The 17,403-nt window shown below is 39.3% G+C and overlaps 1 protein-coding gene and 1 long non-coding RNA gene across 3 annotated transcripts in view; one reads left to right on the top strand and one right to left on the bottom strand.

Annotated features, from left to right (window-relative positions):
• Window positions 1–17,403, bottom strand: part of DNAH7 (dynein axonemal heavy chain 7) — a 252,745-nt gene that overhangs the window by 149,103 nt on the left and 86,239 nt on the right. For both annotated transcript variants that reach the window (XM_032354246.1, XM_032354245.1), the window contains 6 exons: window positions 16,729–16,869; window positions 12,608–12,820; window positions 9,043–9,152; window positions 4,686–4,854; window positions 2,399–2,501; window positions 2,112–2,239 (listed from right to left, as the gene is read on the bottom strand). In XM_032354246.1, the coding sequence (XP_032210137.1) occupies window positions 2,112–2,239; window positions 2,399–2,501; window positions 4,686–4,854; window positions 9,043–9,152; window positions 12,608–12,820; window positions 16,729–16,869 (864 nt within the window). The remainder of the gene's footprint in view (window positions 1–2,111; window positions 2,240–2,398; window positions 2,502–4,685; window positions 4,855–9,042; window positions 9,153–12,607; window positions 12,821–16,728; window positions 16,870–17,403) is intronic.
• LOC116596993 lies at window positions 231–16,052 on the top strand. The gene is made up of 4 exons (XR_004288414.1): window positions 231–280; window positions 408–528; window positions 12,958–13,385; window positions 15,652–16,052. It is a non-coding gene; the product is annotated as an uncharacterized LOC116596993 (long non-coding RNA).

Below are 17,403 nucleotides of genomic sequence, written 5' to 3' on the forward strand. Positions count from 1 at the left end.
TAGGATTAGATTGCTTCGAAGACACCGGTAGGATTATAATGGGGAATTCACGGAGGCTTATTTTAGTAGGGAAGAGACTGGAGACAAGTGAGCTGCTGCAGTAAGACACACAGCGGAAGAATGAGGGGGGATGGAAGGAATGTGTGGCCTGGGACTACGGAAGAGCAGCGAGAATGATAAGGCTTTTGTACAACAGGATGCCTGGCTTTGGCGACAGGCTGAGTCACTGGGTGAAGAGGGACGCCTCAAAGACGACTCTAAAGACATTCTCTGGATCTTAGTAAGTTGTTTGTTGTTTGTTTTTTGTGGTTTTTTTCCCCCCCCTTTAAGGAAGATCTGTTTCATTCTTTTCAGACTAAGACATTTTTTCAAAACTGTTAGGTATTTCCATTTGTACTTGAAAACAGATGTTCTGTGGCTGCTCTAACCAAGAAGACTGCACAGTAGAAAGAACAACAACAAAGCTATGAGAATTTGAGAGCAGCTTTTGGCCTGAAGGAGAAGATGCATCACCTACAGAACCACTAGGTGGGTATTTTGACGCCATTTCAACACGCACAGCCCGTTAGACTGTGACACATTCTGCATAGCGCATGAACGGACTCCGCTAACAATAGCCCCAGCTTATATGATGAGCTAGTCACAGGTTTTTGCCTTTACAAATACTATGTATTCAGAGTGAACTACTGAAGAAAAGAAAAATGTAGGCAAACAAAAAATACTACAAAAATAGCTCCTCAAATGTAATTCGCAATGAAAACTGCAGAACGCTTCTTAGATGAAAGAGGATTTACCAGTTTTTATTTTTTAATCATACCTTCCTTCACTAAGGCAAAGTATTAAAACATCTCATCTAATACATAAAAGTGCATGGAATGGAAATACTGAAATACATTGTAGCAATTAGTCGAATCAAAAGTGTCTTCAGTGGAAAAGAAAAATTCCTCAACTAGTCTAAGAAGCTGTCAGCCTAACATGGGAAGACCAGCTTCGAGTCGGAAGACTTGGCTTTGGATCTGCAGTTACCACTGCGTTATTCTTCAACATTGTTCTCCATGCTCTAGCCATAGATGCAAAAAAATAAAATGCAATAAATAAAAAAAAAATGCCCAAGATACAGGGGAATGTCCTATTTCTCTCATAATCAAGTTTTTGGTTTTTTTTTTTTTGTTTTTTTTTTAAGTGAAGAGTCTAGTCTATTCAATTAGCAAAGTGCTTTGCTTCTTTTATTGGGAAAAATAAATTAGTGTTGGGTATAAAGGTCAATTGAGAATTGATGTGGGCTGTGAATTATTTCAACCTCTGTTGGGAAGCTATTTCGCAACACAGCTCTTTGTCTTATGACCATATTTAAGGAAATATTTTAAAACAGACAAAAGTCTCAAGTAAAAACTGCCCATTGCAATATTATTTATGATGAAGGAAAACTAAAAGCAACCTAAGTGTCCAACAGTAATAGGCAGTTCCGTAAATTTATTTACAGTTTGAATTATGTTTGTAACAATGGGAAAATTCTCATAATATTAACCTGAAAAAACAACAACAACATTCACAACTGCTGGATTCTACCATTTAAAATTTGCCTTTTAAAAGATATTTAAAACTGCAGGATACAATATAGTAAGCAATAGAATGAGTATCTTTTTCAGTATTTCCTATATTTTCTAGTTTTCTGTAATTATCAGTCTTTAAATGTCAGTTTGGAAGTTGCATCCACTTTGCTCATTCACTTTTTAACGGTATTTAAAGCTTTTAAAAATGATTTTCAAGGGGCACCTGGATGGCTCAGGTAGTTAAGCGTCTGACTTCAGCTCAGGTCGTGATCTCAGGGTCCTGGGATCAAGCCCCACGTAGTGCTCCCAGCTCAGTGGGGAGCCTGCTTCTCTCTCTTTCTCTGCCCCTCCCTCTGCTTGTGCTCTGTCTCTCTCTCTCTCTAATGAATAAATATAATCTTTAAAAAAGTAAAATTGTTTTCTGAAACAGTTTTCTAAAATACAATGTCCAAAACAAATATTTTGCATAAAATTCAAGGAGAGGGTGTCCTTTCTTTTTACATATTAACTTAGTATAGTACAGAAAGGAAACAGATGATCTAATCGGCCCTTCTGTACCTTCAGATTATCCGGCAGTTCTGATCGCCCAGCATATCCAGGGTTCATGGTTATAAAGACAGCACATGTAGGGTCAAGTTTTAACTCAGTTCCTTCGAACACTAGTATATCGACACCTGCATTAATGCCTGTGGGTCATCAAGAATGAAATGACTTAGCAATTCCACATTTAACCCACTGAGCCACCCAGGTGCCCGCAATTCCACATTTAAATGCAACTTGTGCCATCTGTCATCTTCCATATTTCTACTGTTCTGACATAATGCAAACACAAACCAGTCCATTACCTCTTTGGATAGTAAGAATTTGTTGAGCAACCACAGACAGTACTTCCAAATCAATTCTGTTAAATTCATCAAAGCAAGCCCAGGCTCCACAAGATAACAGTCCCTGGGAGAAAAGAGTAATGAAATTTTTCAATTTTATCTGATTAAATATTGCATTGAAATGTTGCATTTTCACCTGATATTTTCAAGGATTTAATATCCTATCAAGGAAATTGCTTATTCACCTTTATCTTTAAAGACAGCATATTATTATTATTTTTAGAAATCCATTATCCTACAGGAGTAAGGAGTTTGATCAATTGGAAAACTGTCCATTTGATCGATAGCTTTTTACTTTCTGTGTCTCTTTTGACGTTTAGATGTATACCTGTAATCTCAAAGTCTTTCTTGCTTTTTATATACAAGATGATTTTGTTTGCTTTTTCTATATGAACTTCATAGAGTAGATTGTAATAATTCTCTAAATAAGATGACTTCTGTTGCTAATGAGACTATTTTGTGGTCTGAGTCCCTTAATAGACAACTTACACAGTTTGAGGCCCTAGTTTGTACTTCTAACTCACAGCTACCCACAAATATGTGCCATTTGGGCATTAAAGGAAACTGGACCACCAAGCTTGAGTAGCTCAGCCAAATTCAAATTTACTTAAAAAAATCAATTCAATATTTATTGAATCTGCATTCTATAGATTGTATGTGTGTATATATACACACACACGTGTGTGTGTGTGTGTGTGTTTCACTGAGTAGCTGGTATGTTTCAGGCATGATGCATGTATCTTTCATGCAAAGAAACTAAGACTGTATCACACTAGATGTTAAGTAATTAGTACAAGGCCACAGAGCTAATAGGGGCTGACCTTGGATTTGTACACAGTTCCATCTACTGACCACACCAAATTAAATGAAAATTCTGTCCATTTCAAAGAATAGCACATTTTTATTAGCTACTATGACTTTAATCTCTACATATAATAAGAGGATTAGAAACCACAGAAAACAAAAAATACTTATGAGTCACACATTCATATAGATATCAGAATTGTGAGGTTCTTAATAGCAATTCCCATGTCTTTTTGATCCTGTACCCTATTATTCAGCATGATCCTCACACAAAGTATCTATATAACCGATATATACTTATCAGTAAGCAACTTTAATACTAAAAGTATATGCTGTATCAAGGAATTAAGAATATCATTCAAAAATTGAGTAGTACGTGCCAGACTTTTCTTAAATGTTTAGGAATATAATGGCTATTCAAACTAAACTACACAGAGACTCTTTTTGACTTACTATTCTTTCTTAAAAATCATGACAACAAGGTTGTATATCATTACAGAGTATGATTAAAATGGTCATTTGTCATTCAAATGTTTTCTTGATGTTATTATAATTTTGACTTTTAAAATCTTATCCTAATTGTTTCAGCATCACAAATATAGAGACTTTTTTTTTTATATTCCCAATCTGTTATAAAATAACCTTGCCTATGCCAGGCAGGAACAGCTTACTGTATAGGGTAGGATTGGTATATGTATTTTTTGTTAGTTTGGATTTCTTTTTAAATGTTACCTTTTCTGAAGAAATTTTGGAAAATAATGACAGAATCTTAAAAAATCAGAATTACAGAATCTTTACAGAAAAACAGACATAAATAAACAGAACCTATAATCTCTAATGGATAATTCTATGTTTAGCTGTTCCAACTAACATTTTAAAGAATAACAGCCAGTTAGCAACAAAGGGCTAAAATGACCAATGAGTCACAGCTTTATAGACAGGAATGTTACATTTTTAATTCTTCTTTTGCAATCTTACAGATGGGAATCTGTAGAGTGGGAATCTGACTCAGTATAAGAAAAAAAAAAAAAAAACCCAACAAGAATTTTAAGTTTGCAAGAAAAGATTAACTACAAAGTATCTATGAAAAGTAAATTACTGAATCATTAACTGGTTAATAATAAGAGCTACAGATTAAAGACTTTAGATTTCCCACAGTCTTTACATGATGTCGTGGTTCTCAAATTTTTAGCAGCCTCAACATACTGAAGGCACAGCCCTCCTTTCTATCAGTCATACTGACCCACAGCAGCAGGCACTGGAGACAGGAGTAGAGCTCCTTCTCCGGTAAGCTTGTGAAATAACCCCACTTCTCTGGAGAATAGAGATAGTGCTTATTTTACTTAACTTACAGTAAGTCTTTTACTTGCATGAAATTCTGTTTCATTATAAATAACTTCCCTCTCTGAGCTGTTATTTTGTAAAGAAATGAGTCAATTCAAACCTTAAAGAATTTTCCTAAAGCCAGATAATCCAACCCATCAGAACAGTTGAAAACAACACATTGTTTGGCCACTGCTTTTGCTAAATCTTTGGTAGTTTCGGTCTTTCCAGTGCCAGCTGGCCCTTCAGGGGCTCCTCCAAGGTGCAGGTGGAGGGCTCCAAACAAGGTTCTGAAATAGAAGAAATAAGCAATCTTTATAAAATAATGTCATTTTTAATATATATTATGAAAAGAGGAGAAGTTTAAACTGAGAGCCAAATTTTCCACTTCCTCTTCAATAATTTCTTCCTTCCCATGAACCTCTGAGAATCTCTGACGGTGGCCTACTTTACCTGTTACTGTATTTCACTTCTGAAGCGCTGATTATAAAGGACAGAATCAGAGCAAGCACACTTGGAATTCAACGCTGATCCTGGTCAAAATGGGGAATTCTGCTGATGCCAAACCACCCCTCCCCGCAACTGCAAGCACTCAGAAATGCTCCACAAAAAAGTCCAAATAGTAACTTTTGAAATACCAGCCATTTCAAAAGCATGAAAGAGAAATCACCAGTGAAGAGGGAACGCAAAGCCGTTGGTAATTGAGTGCTAAAGCTAGAGAGGCGCGTGTTGTTTTGGGATCTGCATACAAACACACGCAAGTGTATTTACAACCACACGGAAACAGAAAAATTCTTTTTTTTCTTTTTTTTAGATTTATTTATTTGAGAGAGAGATCTAGCAAGGAGGCGCGGGGAGCAGAGAGAGACAGAGAAAGTCTTAAGCAGACTCCATGTCGAGCTCAGAGGCCAACACGCGGCCCAGTCTCACAACCCTGTGATCAAGACCTGAACCAAAACCAAGAGTTGGATGCTTAACCAACGGTGCCATAGAGATGCCCCAAAACAGAAAAATTCTTATATTGAGTAAGGTGAAGAGCTGGAATGGATTCATGTATATAAACCCAGAAGCCTTGGAAAGCTGGTTTATCTCTAAATGGAAACTAAAATTACTCTAGCAGCCTACTCAAGAAAGACGAAGATCAACTACAGAGGAGTAGGAAGCTCACCCTTCACGGCGGCTCCCAGTGGGAACCCTTCGTGGGCATAGGGCCAAAATTTTCAGTATCCATGGGCACATGAACCCAAACTGAGAAATTAACACTGAAATGTTGTTTCGGACCAAAGAAAACTCTAAAGCTCTTTTAAGAGATAAATGTGACACTGCTCCACATGGACACCTCCACAGCTGAGAAAACAACCCTTTCCCAAAATGAGCTCATAAGTAAAACCACAGAGAGAGAGAGAGAGACATCAAAGTTAAGAGTCTGACTTGCAGTGGCAGATGGACAAAGGTGCGGGAGAATTACTATATACATGGTACTCGGGTTTCCTGATGGTTTATTTAATGAAATCTTAAACAAAAAGCAATAGACAGGGCCGGCTGGGTGGTACTGCTGGTTAAGGGTCCGACTCTCGGTTTTGGCTCAGGTGTGGTCTCAGTGTCGTGAGATTGAGCCCCGCATCATGCTCTATACTCAACACAGAACCTGCTTGACTTCCCCCCACCTCCATCTGTTCTTCCCCCCACCCACTTTCTCTTTCTCTAAAATAAATAAATCTTTTTCAAAAAAGCAAGAGACGTAAGAAAATTGTGAGAAAAATCAGTTTCATAAAAGAGAAAACTTGAAATCTAGCAATAAAAAATACAGTTATTGGACTTTTTAGAAAGTTAACAGCTTAAATGGCAGAGTAAACATAAAGAGCAGAATTATACACAAAATAAATAGGAGAAAATCACCCAGGAAGAGACCAAGATGGGATATCAGAAAAGCTGAGAGACAAAGAAAAAAAAAGTGAACAGGAAAAAAGCAAAATCTAAAAAGCATTGGCTGTGGGGCACCTGGGTGGCTCAGCAGGTTAAACATTTGACTCAGTTTCAGCTCAGCTCATGATCTCAGGGTCCACGCCCTGGGCATGGGAGACTGTTTAAGGTTCTCTCTCTCCATCTCTCTCTACCCTCCTTCTCACTCCCTCCCCCACCCAAATAAAAAAGTAAAAAGGAATGGCTGAGAATTTGCCAGAATTGAAGAAAGATATGAACTGAAAAGTCTCAAGTGGGATACATAGAAACTCACCCACATATAGTAACATTACAGTGAACCTCAACAATAAAGAGGAAATCTTAAAAACCACGATAGAAAAAAATTACCTACAAAGGAATCGCAGTAACAGACAACTGAGCAGTACCAATGAACACCAGGAGAACAGTATCTCCAGGGACCTGAGGGGAAACTAGGTTCACTTACAGTTCTATACCTAGCTATCTTATCATTTAATAAAAGAATGAAGACCATATTTCGTCTAAAAAGGCATTTTTAGACAAAGACTGTTAGAGTTCACTACTTGCAGAGCCTCGCTGAAACCATTACTAAAGGATATTGCCTAGTAAGAAGAAAAATGAAACCAGAGAGAAGGCAAAGGAAGAAGCAATGGTGAGTTAAGACAGTGATAAAGTTTTGGTAAATACATATAAATACCAGGTATAAAAAATGCATAACAGAATATAAATAGAGCAAACTATGCCAGATCATCTTATCTTACAGATAGGGACATTGGTCACCTAGCACCAGGCATACAGAAAGTGGCTAGGAAGCTTGTAAAAGAGAGGTCGAGATTAAAGATCTTTGGAAAGAGCTGTTAGTTCCGGTCCCTCTGTAGAGAAGAATGCACTTGCCCCTCTCCCAAACTACCTGAGGGGCTTTAGAGAACTCTTCAGAAACCTTGGCTCACTGACTGACCCCTGGAGTTTGTGTAACACAGGAACGGCGAGTGCAATTATGACTTAAAATATTTCAAGTCAAGAGAATGTCTATAGCTATTCCTGAGGGCAGAGCTGGGGAAAACAGTGACAGTAAGAGAGATGTAGTCATACTACTGGCAAAATAAATGTGTATTTATCATCTGACCAGCTCTAGATCCCACCAGAAGGAAGCTAGATTTGGGTCATGTTGAATGGGACTCTGTGGAGGAGGCCCACCTAACACCAGAGAAGACACCAAGGTGAGTGTCTGTGAGTAGCTGACCTCAGAGAGAGGCTGAAGCAAGTCATCAGCACCCACCAGAGAAGGTATTTTCCACAGGTGACTGGTAGCGGGGTGGGGTGGGGTGGGGTGGGGAGGATTTCCAAAGAACCGACATAAATATCCCATGGGAGATCTGGCACATCTAAGCTTGTGTCTTCATCGAGGACACTAAACGGCCAAGAGATATTTCCACACAAGACACTTGTCACCCATGCAACCACCTCTCCCTTTGCTTCTCCCCTCCTCCGTTAACCCCAAGACTGGAGGAGCCTCGGGTGAGCTATGGAGGGATGAATGCAAAGGACAGGGATAAAACTGACAAAAGAAGAAGAAAACTGACAAAAGATTGACCACACTTGCCTCCCCAGATGAAGGTCTTGGGCTTGTGTCAAGCTCAAGCTGGGAGAGAAGGGGAATTTCAAAGTGGATGAAAGATGTTGGCTTTGATGTTAGACCTAAATGAACTTCAATCATCTGAAAAAATAACACTTTAATTAATATGGGAGATGCAAACTTGGATTAAAGTTGTTAAAGCCCTTTTATCATTCAGAAGCATGACAGAAAAAAATTTCAGTGTAAATACCTATGAGTTACCTAGTGGAGCTATCCAGAAAGCATGAAGCACAAGTTTACAGGGGAGACCTTGGCTGGAGATACAGACTTGTGGATCTTCAGAATGTAGGCTATTAAAGCCTGCAAGTGGACTTGAACGTTTGGGAAACCATGAATCATGAGACAAACCACCATATGAAAACAGAAATCTAGAAAATTCTGTGTTTCAGGGGAAACAGCAGTCTGCCTCAAAGGATCCAAAACAAAGAGAAAGTTTCAAGAAGAAAGATGAAATGCACAATGTGAACAACAATAGCAATATTGGGCAATACTTATCTCCAGAGCTAAGAGGAAAAAGCCAGCAGAGAAAGAGAAACTGAAGATCAAGTTGAGAAACATATTAAGAGCCTAGGAAAAGGGGCGCCAGGGTGGCTCAGTGGGTTAAAGCCTCTGCCTTCGGCTCAGGTCACGATCTCAGGGTCCTGGGATCGAGCCCCGCATCAGGCTCTCTGCTCAGCAGGGAGTCTGCTTCCTCCTCTCTCTCTCTCTCTGCCTGCCTCACTGCCTACTTGTGATCTCTGTCTGTCAAATAAATAAATAAAATCTTAAAAAAAAAAAAAGAGTCTAGGAAAAGATAACATAGGATACATTTGCCAAGTGGAAGGTAATCTGTTTCTCTTAAAGATTTAGTGGTCTAAGGGTGAAATTTATTTCCAATAGACCCTTAAATTAGTGAGTTTACCTGTAACAGCGATCAGTGAGCGGAGTAATAACCAGTCGAGGGGAATTACCCAGATACTCATATCCATACCGTAAGCCAGCATTGATCATCTTTGTTTCTAAATTATTCTCCTAGGAGAAATCAGAGAAAATGAAGTTAATTTAAATAACAAAATTTTAAGTAATATGAAATCTCAAGCTCCTTAACAAATAACTGTCAAGTTAGAAACAACATCTTTAAAATTCACTTTTCAGAGGGAGCTGGGTGACTCGGTCAGTTAAGCGTCTGCCTTCGGCTCAGGTCATGATCCCCGAGTTCTGGGATGTGGCCGGGGTCAGGCTCCCAGCTTGGCTTCTCCCGCTCCCTCTGCCCCTCCCCCCACCCAGTGCTCTCGCTCTCTCAAATGAATAAATAAAAAATCCTTTAAAAATTCCAATCAGACATCATTAATTCAGTAGAAGAATTGAATATCTAATCTCCTTGGATAAATCTGAAGTCACTGGCTTCAACTTTTTCCATAGGTATCTGTGGAAAATATATTTGTTCCTTTTCTCTCCTGTATTTTCTTTTCTTTGTACTTGCTAGTGCTTTTTAAATTAAGGTATAATTGACATATAGCTTTAATTTCAACTATAAACATAATTACCGAATATTCATGTATAGTATAAAATAATCACAGTAAGTCTAGGTGAGATCTATCATCATATGTAAGTACAGTTTTCTTATAAGACTTTTAAGATTTACTCTTAGCAACTTTAAAAACGCAATATGGTATTATTAACTATAGTCAACATACAGCGTATTACATGCCCATGACTTATTCATGTCTAGAAGTTTGCAATTTTTGACTCCCTTCCCCCATTTCTCCCACCTTCCCACTCTCAGCCTCTGGAAACCACCAATCTGCGCACCATATCTGTGGGCTTGGTTTGTTTTAAATTGCACATTTGAGATCATATTGTCTTTGTCTGACTCATTTCACTTAGTGTAATGTCCTCAAGGTCAATCCATATTGTCGCAAATGGCAAGATTTCATTTTTAACAGCTGAATAATATCCCATTTCCATATATACCACATGTTCTTTTTATCAAATATTTTATTTATTTATTTGACAGACAGAGAGGACAAGTAGGCAGAGAGGCAGGCAGAGAGAGAGGAGGAAGCAGGTTCCCTGCGGAGCAGAGAGCCCGACGCAGGGCTCGATCCCAGGACCCCGGCATCATGACCAGCCCCGAGTCGAGGGCAGAGGCTCTAACCCACTGAGCCACCCAGGCGCTCCTCTACCACATGTTCTTTTCTCATTTGCCTGTCAATGGCCATTCAGGCTGTTGCTATATCTTATTGGAAATCTCGCTGCAGTAAGCGCGGGCATGCATATACCTTTCCGGGTGTTTTTGTTTTCTTCAGGTAATACCCAGAAGTGGAATTGTTGGCTATAGGACAGTTCTGTTTTTTATTTTTTGAGGAGACTCCGTCGTGTTTTCCACAGTGGCTGCACAAGTCACATTCCCAGCAGCACTGCACAACGGCTCTTTCTCCCACATCCTTACCAGGGTTTGTTATCTTTTGTCTTTTGGTAATGCTCCTTCTGAGAGCTGCGGCGGCTCTCTCACGGTGGTTTCCATTTTCATCTCCCTGACGGTGAGCGATGCTGAGCCTCTTTTCGTGAACCTGTTAACTGTCTGTATGTCTTCTCTGGAATAATGTCGATTCAGCTCCTTTGATCGTTTTCAAAACAGGTACTTTGTGTTTTTGTTATTGAGTTGTAGGAGTTATTTATATATTTTAGAGGTTAACCGCTTCTCAGATGCGATTTGCAAGTATTTTCTTCTGTTCAGGAAGTTGTCTTTCATTTTGTTTATGGTTTCCTTTGCTGGGTGACACTTTTTAGTCTGATGTAGTCCCACTTGTTTGTTTTGCTTTTGTTACCAGATCAAAAAAAAAAAAAAATCATTGCCAAGACTGAATTAAGGGGCTTAACATCTGTTTTCTTCTAGGAGTTTTATGATTTCAGGTCAGACATTCCTGTCTTTCATCCATTTTGAGTTCACTGTTGTGTATGATGTGCGACAGTGGCCCAGTTTCAGGATCTCCTACGTGGCTGCTCAGTTTTCCCAACACTATGATTGAAGAGACGTTTCTTTCTCCATTGTATATTCTTGGCTCCTTTGTCATAAATTATTTGAAATATAGGCCTAAGTGTACTTCTGGGCTCTCTGTTCTGTTCCATTGACCCATGTGCCTGTTTTTATGCCAATACCATTCTGTTTTGATTACTGTGGCTTTGTAATATAATTTGAAATCAGGGAGCATGATGTCTCCAGCTTTGCTGTTCTTTTTCAAGACTGCTTTGGCTCTGGTACCTTTTATGGCTGCACACAAATTTTAGGACTGTTTTATTTCTGTGCAAAATGCCTTTGGAATTTTGACAGGGATTTCATTGAATCTGTAGATGGCTTTGAGTAGTAGGAACTTTTAAAGAACATTAATTTTCCAATCCACAAGAACAAAATATCTTCCCATTTATTTGTGTCTTCTTCGATTTCCTTCACCAACGTCTTAGAGTTTTCAGTGTGTGAGTCTTTCACCACCTTGGTTAAGTTTGTTTTTAGGTATTTTATTCTTTTTGATATAAGTGGGGATTTTTAAAAAAAATTCTCTGATAGTTCATTGTTCTCCTATATTTATAATTAGTTGTTCGATTCATTTTCACTTCAGAGTGGATATTATATTATTGCCATTTTACAGGTAAGAAAATGGATACTTACAGACGGTAAGTAACTTGCCCGGGTCATAAATCTGGTAAAGGAAGGGTCTGGCATTTAAAATTACTCGCAGGGAGCTCTTATCCACGACGTCTCCTGTGGGTTTCCGGGGTCTGGTCCTGACCTTTTCTCCTCCCACTCCATTCCTTTAAGCATTTCACAGACGTGAATCTGCTCAGATTTTCCCCCCGACACAGGGTGAATTTTTGAGTCCGCATCTCCAGCCGTCCTCAGCAGCTTCCTCCACGCCCGGCCGGCCCACCTTGTCCGCTGTGCTAACTGTTCCACTCCTCCTGCCTTCCCAGTTGTGACCACCGTCACCACCCCTCCAGGTGTCCGGATAGAGTCTGCTTTCCCGATCGTGTTTACAGTTCCTTCAGTTGATCAGCAAGAGGAAACGTTCATGATTAAATCACAATAAAAGTCTGATTTTTAAATATTCTTTAGATATATCAAAAAATCTAAAAATGCAATTTTAAGCTGCCCAGTTCTGATATTTTACAGATTCAGCAAACATAATGACTCATTTAAAATGAGTAATTTTTTAATAATCACTCAGTTTGTGTGTGTGTCTCTATGTATATGTATTTATACATTTGAGTATGGATTTGGGTATAGATAAAGATATAGTTTTTTGTACAGATGATACACAGTCGTTGGCTGCCTTAATCTTTAGTCTGGAGAATGCTTGTGTGGGTATAGTCAGCCATCAGCAAAAAATCCTGTATTACTGATACTATTCTCCATGTGAGGAAGCAACACAAATGAAAAAGCTATGAGCTGGAATTGTCGTGTAATAACATTCAGTGATATCACTTACTTGCCAATAGTACCTAAGCTGACTTAACCACTCGAAGTCAGATTCATCACTAACTTTCTTTTTCACAAGTGTCGTGAGGACATCTCTAGCATGGACATCCAGCACCACCAGGGCTCCCAGAGTAACACGGTTCTGCTTGGACAATTTGCCACGGACCAAAGTCACAATATCATCAATTTGCATGTTACATTTTTCTAAGTATTGCTCAAGAGCCTGAAAGAAAATGAGATATAATTATCGTAATCAGAATTTTTCTGAACAAAAACATTTTGAGCTAGTCTGAATAAGGTATTTCTGTACATTTTTCCCCATTATGACCTAATTTAAAAATAATTTGTTTTTCTTGCTAGGAAAGCATTAGCTGAACAAGGACAGTCTGGCCAGATGCAGTGGACGCACGTGGTTTGTGTTACTCATCGTCCTTCCCAGGTCTATTTCCTCTGCTGTCCGCTCCGCGGTCCCGGGGAGCTGTCCATCAGCTTGCCGCACTGCGGGGCCACAAGGGGTGGGAGGAGGCGTGACCCAACCTGAGCCAATCATCACTCTTCCCACGACCGGCTATACAGGCAGAGGGTGGCAAACAGCGCTTCTCGCTACATTTGGAGGGCCCTGAGAATGCCTGTCTGAAGCCACTGCCAGCCTTCATCCCCAGTGCCGAAAAGCCCGCCAGAGACTGGCAGAGCGGAAGGATGTAGGAAGAGAAGCTTCAGCAGCACCAGTGCCCCGAGACCCCGGACTCCAGCGGCCTTGTGGTCCACCAGGCCTCCAGGACTGCTGGGTAAGCTTGCTGAGCCGGTGAGCAACGCTAGTTCTGACAGCCAGCCTTGCTTTGGGACCTGTTTTTTGATGGGGGTAAACCGAATCAGTAAGTCAGAAAAGAGAAGAGGGTCTATAGTAACAATCAAGTTTGAGTCAGCGAGAACCGCTACGCTTAAGGGAAGGGTCAGTAGGCCCCAGCAGGCTGCTGTGGTTGCGTCCTCCACTCCAATAACATTTAACAAACACTGGGCCCAAGGCGTGCATCGCAGTCCTTCAGGACCAGGTAATTGGTCCTGGGAAGCATTTCCAAGGACCAAGGAAGCCTTTCCAAGAATAAGAAAAAGTTTAAAGGACCAGCAAACAGCAAACTGTTTCTCTAAGGGGCACTTTCCTTAGTCCTTGAATGATTCTGTCTTTATTTTTAAGAAGGTAATTTTTTCAAAAGTTTGGTGCTTGAACACTGTTGCCATCATATTATTTACCTGATCGATTGCTATTAATTCTCTTCCTACACAGTGAAACGTAAACTTCTGTCCCACCTATGTTTCAGTAGATGTAAGTGTTTAAATTCTTGGAATCAATTAGTGAATTTAAGTATGTTGAACATATAAATTAGTAAGAAGCAATTTGATTCTAAGAACCTAAGCCACACCATTGGGCGCCTCTTAGTTTTCTCATCAGTAAAAGTGAGGATCATGTGAACCTTACTGATTCTTACATCCTATAATTCAACACAAAACATAAAATAAAAATTTAATGTTTAGACCTGACAGTACAAATTATATGTCCATAAGAATTTATTACTACACACAGGAGCAGAATGTTTTCTCCTATACTAGGAAACCAGATTTAGAACGAAAATTTAACTTCAAACTGTGATAAACTGAGTTCTTTAGGAACAATATTATATGAATCAATGATAATTTAGATTAGAGAGAGGGAAAACAATCATGATATTGATAGCATTTCTGTTACATTTTCTTCTTTGTGAACCATTCTGCACAGGGAGTGAGCAGATGAATCTAAAGGTAACTACTATTACATTCTGCCAAAATAAACCCTATCTGAAATCAAATATTTTTATCAAACCTAGTTCCTTCTACATATGCAATGATACAATGACTCAAAATCACACCAGTATTTGCCATATCCTGAGCTCGGTGATAGCAGCAATTCTTTCATTCATTTTACAGTCCCTCTCGTGCCTCAAGCAGACTGGTTCCACAATCACCATTCACTGCGTAAAGAAATCAGACAGGTCCTCTGGGAGCATGACGGTGTGACACATAGGGCTTCTGTAACATCAAGCTCCAGACAACTTGGGATGTTTGCAGGAAGTGGAAGTATCCAGTGCCCCAAGAGGCTCCCAAGAGTCTCGAGCTCCACCAAAGTCATCAGTTTCAAATATGAACCGCACATTAATTAGGGGAAAAATGATCAACACATACAATCCTAGAACATATGCTAGCCTCCCATGATAAAACTACATGTTAAATTTTTAAAACACCATCAGGGCTATAGAATACTAAAACGTGAGCCTTTCATGTTGCTGCTACAGAACTTGAAGGGCCTAAACATGGATGAAAGACAAGCAGGCACAAGGTGTGCAGATCGTGATCAAAGGCTTCATGAAACAGGGCAGTCGCAAGCAGATGACTAGGAATTAATTTTTTAGGACACATACAAAGCTTAATTTCATATCATGAAACTTAGCTATGAAAGCACCTTAAAATGCAACAGAAGAGGGCAGTCTTGCAAGCAGCAAACAGAGGTGTAACTTGCTAAGAACTTTTGAGTCTGTGACACTGAATCCCCCTCAAGTAGCACAGGTTCTCACCTCGCTTTCTCTGTGAAAGACTCCATACTTGCATCATGTGACATGAGCAGAGAAGAACTGAATAGACTGATAAATGAGTCAGTAAATAACCCAATCTCTGCTATAAACAAAACAAAACTCCTCTTTGTATCTTCATGCAATGTGATAAGAATTACGGCAGATCACTTTGAGCAGAGGACACGTGGTCATGGGAGTGACCTGAACTAGTGTCCCTCGACATTCAAATTCTGCTTGGGAGAGAACTGGAAGCTTGAAAAAGGTATCATTTACATTTAATGCTGGACATCAACTCCTGCCTTTTGCAGGTTGCTTAGAGTGAGACCAAAGAAAAACATGGACTTGACAGAGGAGTAGAGGTTTGATAAATACCACATTTAAACTGAAGAAATTTGGAAGATGCCTACAAATTTGTCTAATCTGCTCACATTTACTTCTTTGTTCCCTGCAGACTATGTCCCCACAGTGGCTAGTGATAAAGTTAGTATCGTGATTTGGAGAGCTGACCAGCAAGCAAGGAGGGAGACCCAGGAATCTCCACGTTGCCCCGGTAGCCTGCATTGGTGAGAGAGGAAACCCTCTGTGTGGGGAGGTTGACAAGTGGTAGCTTAAAAGTAAAGAGAGAAAATGAATTCTCTAGACTCACTGGACAAAAAGAAAAATACATACGGTGTTTGAAGCCAAGAGCCCACAAGTAACTCCAAGAGCTTACTGCTGTGAGGGAAACCCGTGTTCCCCAATGGCCTGTGTTCCATGAAGACAGACTTTTTCTGGGAAAACCCTGATTTCCCCTATGCCCTTATTCCTTTCTACAGGATAGAAATAAATGACTTGTTGCTAAGTTTGACAGAACTAAGCATGTGTCACACAGCTCCTTCCTCTATGGGGTCTGCCTGCTTACAGAGATATTAGTTCCTCTCAAACCTTAACACTATCAGCATTCAACAGTACCTTAGAGCTAAAGACAATAATACCAAACTCCATGTCAAAAATATATTTAAATTCCATGATTTTAAACAAAAGATCTATGACTACTACATTCCAGTTGTCATCAGACATTGCATCTGCCAACTGGATATCATTTCTCAAGGACAGGAATGTTGTGCTAATTGTGGTTTCTGTTATGAATTACTAACAGAAATCCAGTTAATATTATTAAATTAGGACAACTAATATATTACAATATTTAAAACTAAGAATAACTCAAAATATCCAAAAATCAATAGATTAAGAATAAAAATGAAAACAGTCAAAATTATTCAACCAATATTTTGTCTTCATAGGGTGGTTTTACTCAAGGCAGAAGAGAGAATTACATTATTTTTCCTCCTCATCTTTCTGAGTTTAGGAAGTTTCTTACTTCTATTACCATTCTCTTTTTAAAGGTACAAAAACGTACAGGATTGAGGCTCAAGTACCCTTGACGTTTTAAGAGGACTGTCTTTACTTGGTTTTTTTATAATTAGTATATTCTGGCAATAGTAGTAGTTGAAAAAATGCTGAAAAACCTGGGGGTAATAAAGCTTACCTCTTGTCCTGTTGCAATAGCTGTTTGTACTTCCATCGTCCAAAAGGTTTGAGATACACAGAGCACGGTCTGTCCTGGCCAATCTCTCACCCAGTTAATTCGCATATCTTGTGTATAGGCGAGCATTGCAGCTCTGATTACCTAATTGGTAAGAAAAATGCAAAGGATCATTTTATGGTTTACTTGAGTGAGCTAAACAATGAACAGCTGACCTCCTAAACAGACTAACTCATACTGTTCAACTTTTTACATCTTAGTCAATTACAAGGACTCAAAGCAGTGGTTAGACAATTTAAATTCAAGTTTACCCATATACATGTGACCGAAAAAATACATTACATAGCACTTTATTTTGTTGATACGTGATCAATCTATGTGCACCATATTATATCAAATATTCATTTGACGAGATGTAGCCACAGATATCTTAGATGCTTTTGGATTGATTAAGCACAAGCAGTTTTATTTTGAAATATAAATTTAAGTCATTCCAAATGAGATCTGTCAAATCCATCAAATAGATAATAATTTTCTTTGAACTTCATCAGATCCCCATTCAGCCATGGGCTCACGAACACACGCACACTGAGGCAAACCACACAATTCCTCTCAAGTTCGTTCCGTGTTTCCAGACCTCACTTCTTAATCTGTAGTTGGATGCCCGAGGCGATGATG

Source organism: Mustela erminea, chromosome 8, assembly GCF_009829155.1.
Source record: "Mustela erminea isolate mMusErm1 chromosome 8, mMusErm1.Pri, whole genome shotgun sequence".
NCBI lineage: Eukaryota > Metazoa > Chordata > Mammalia > Carnivora > Mustelidae > Mustela > Mustela erminea.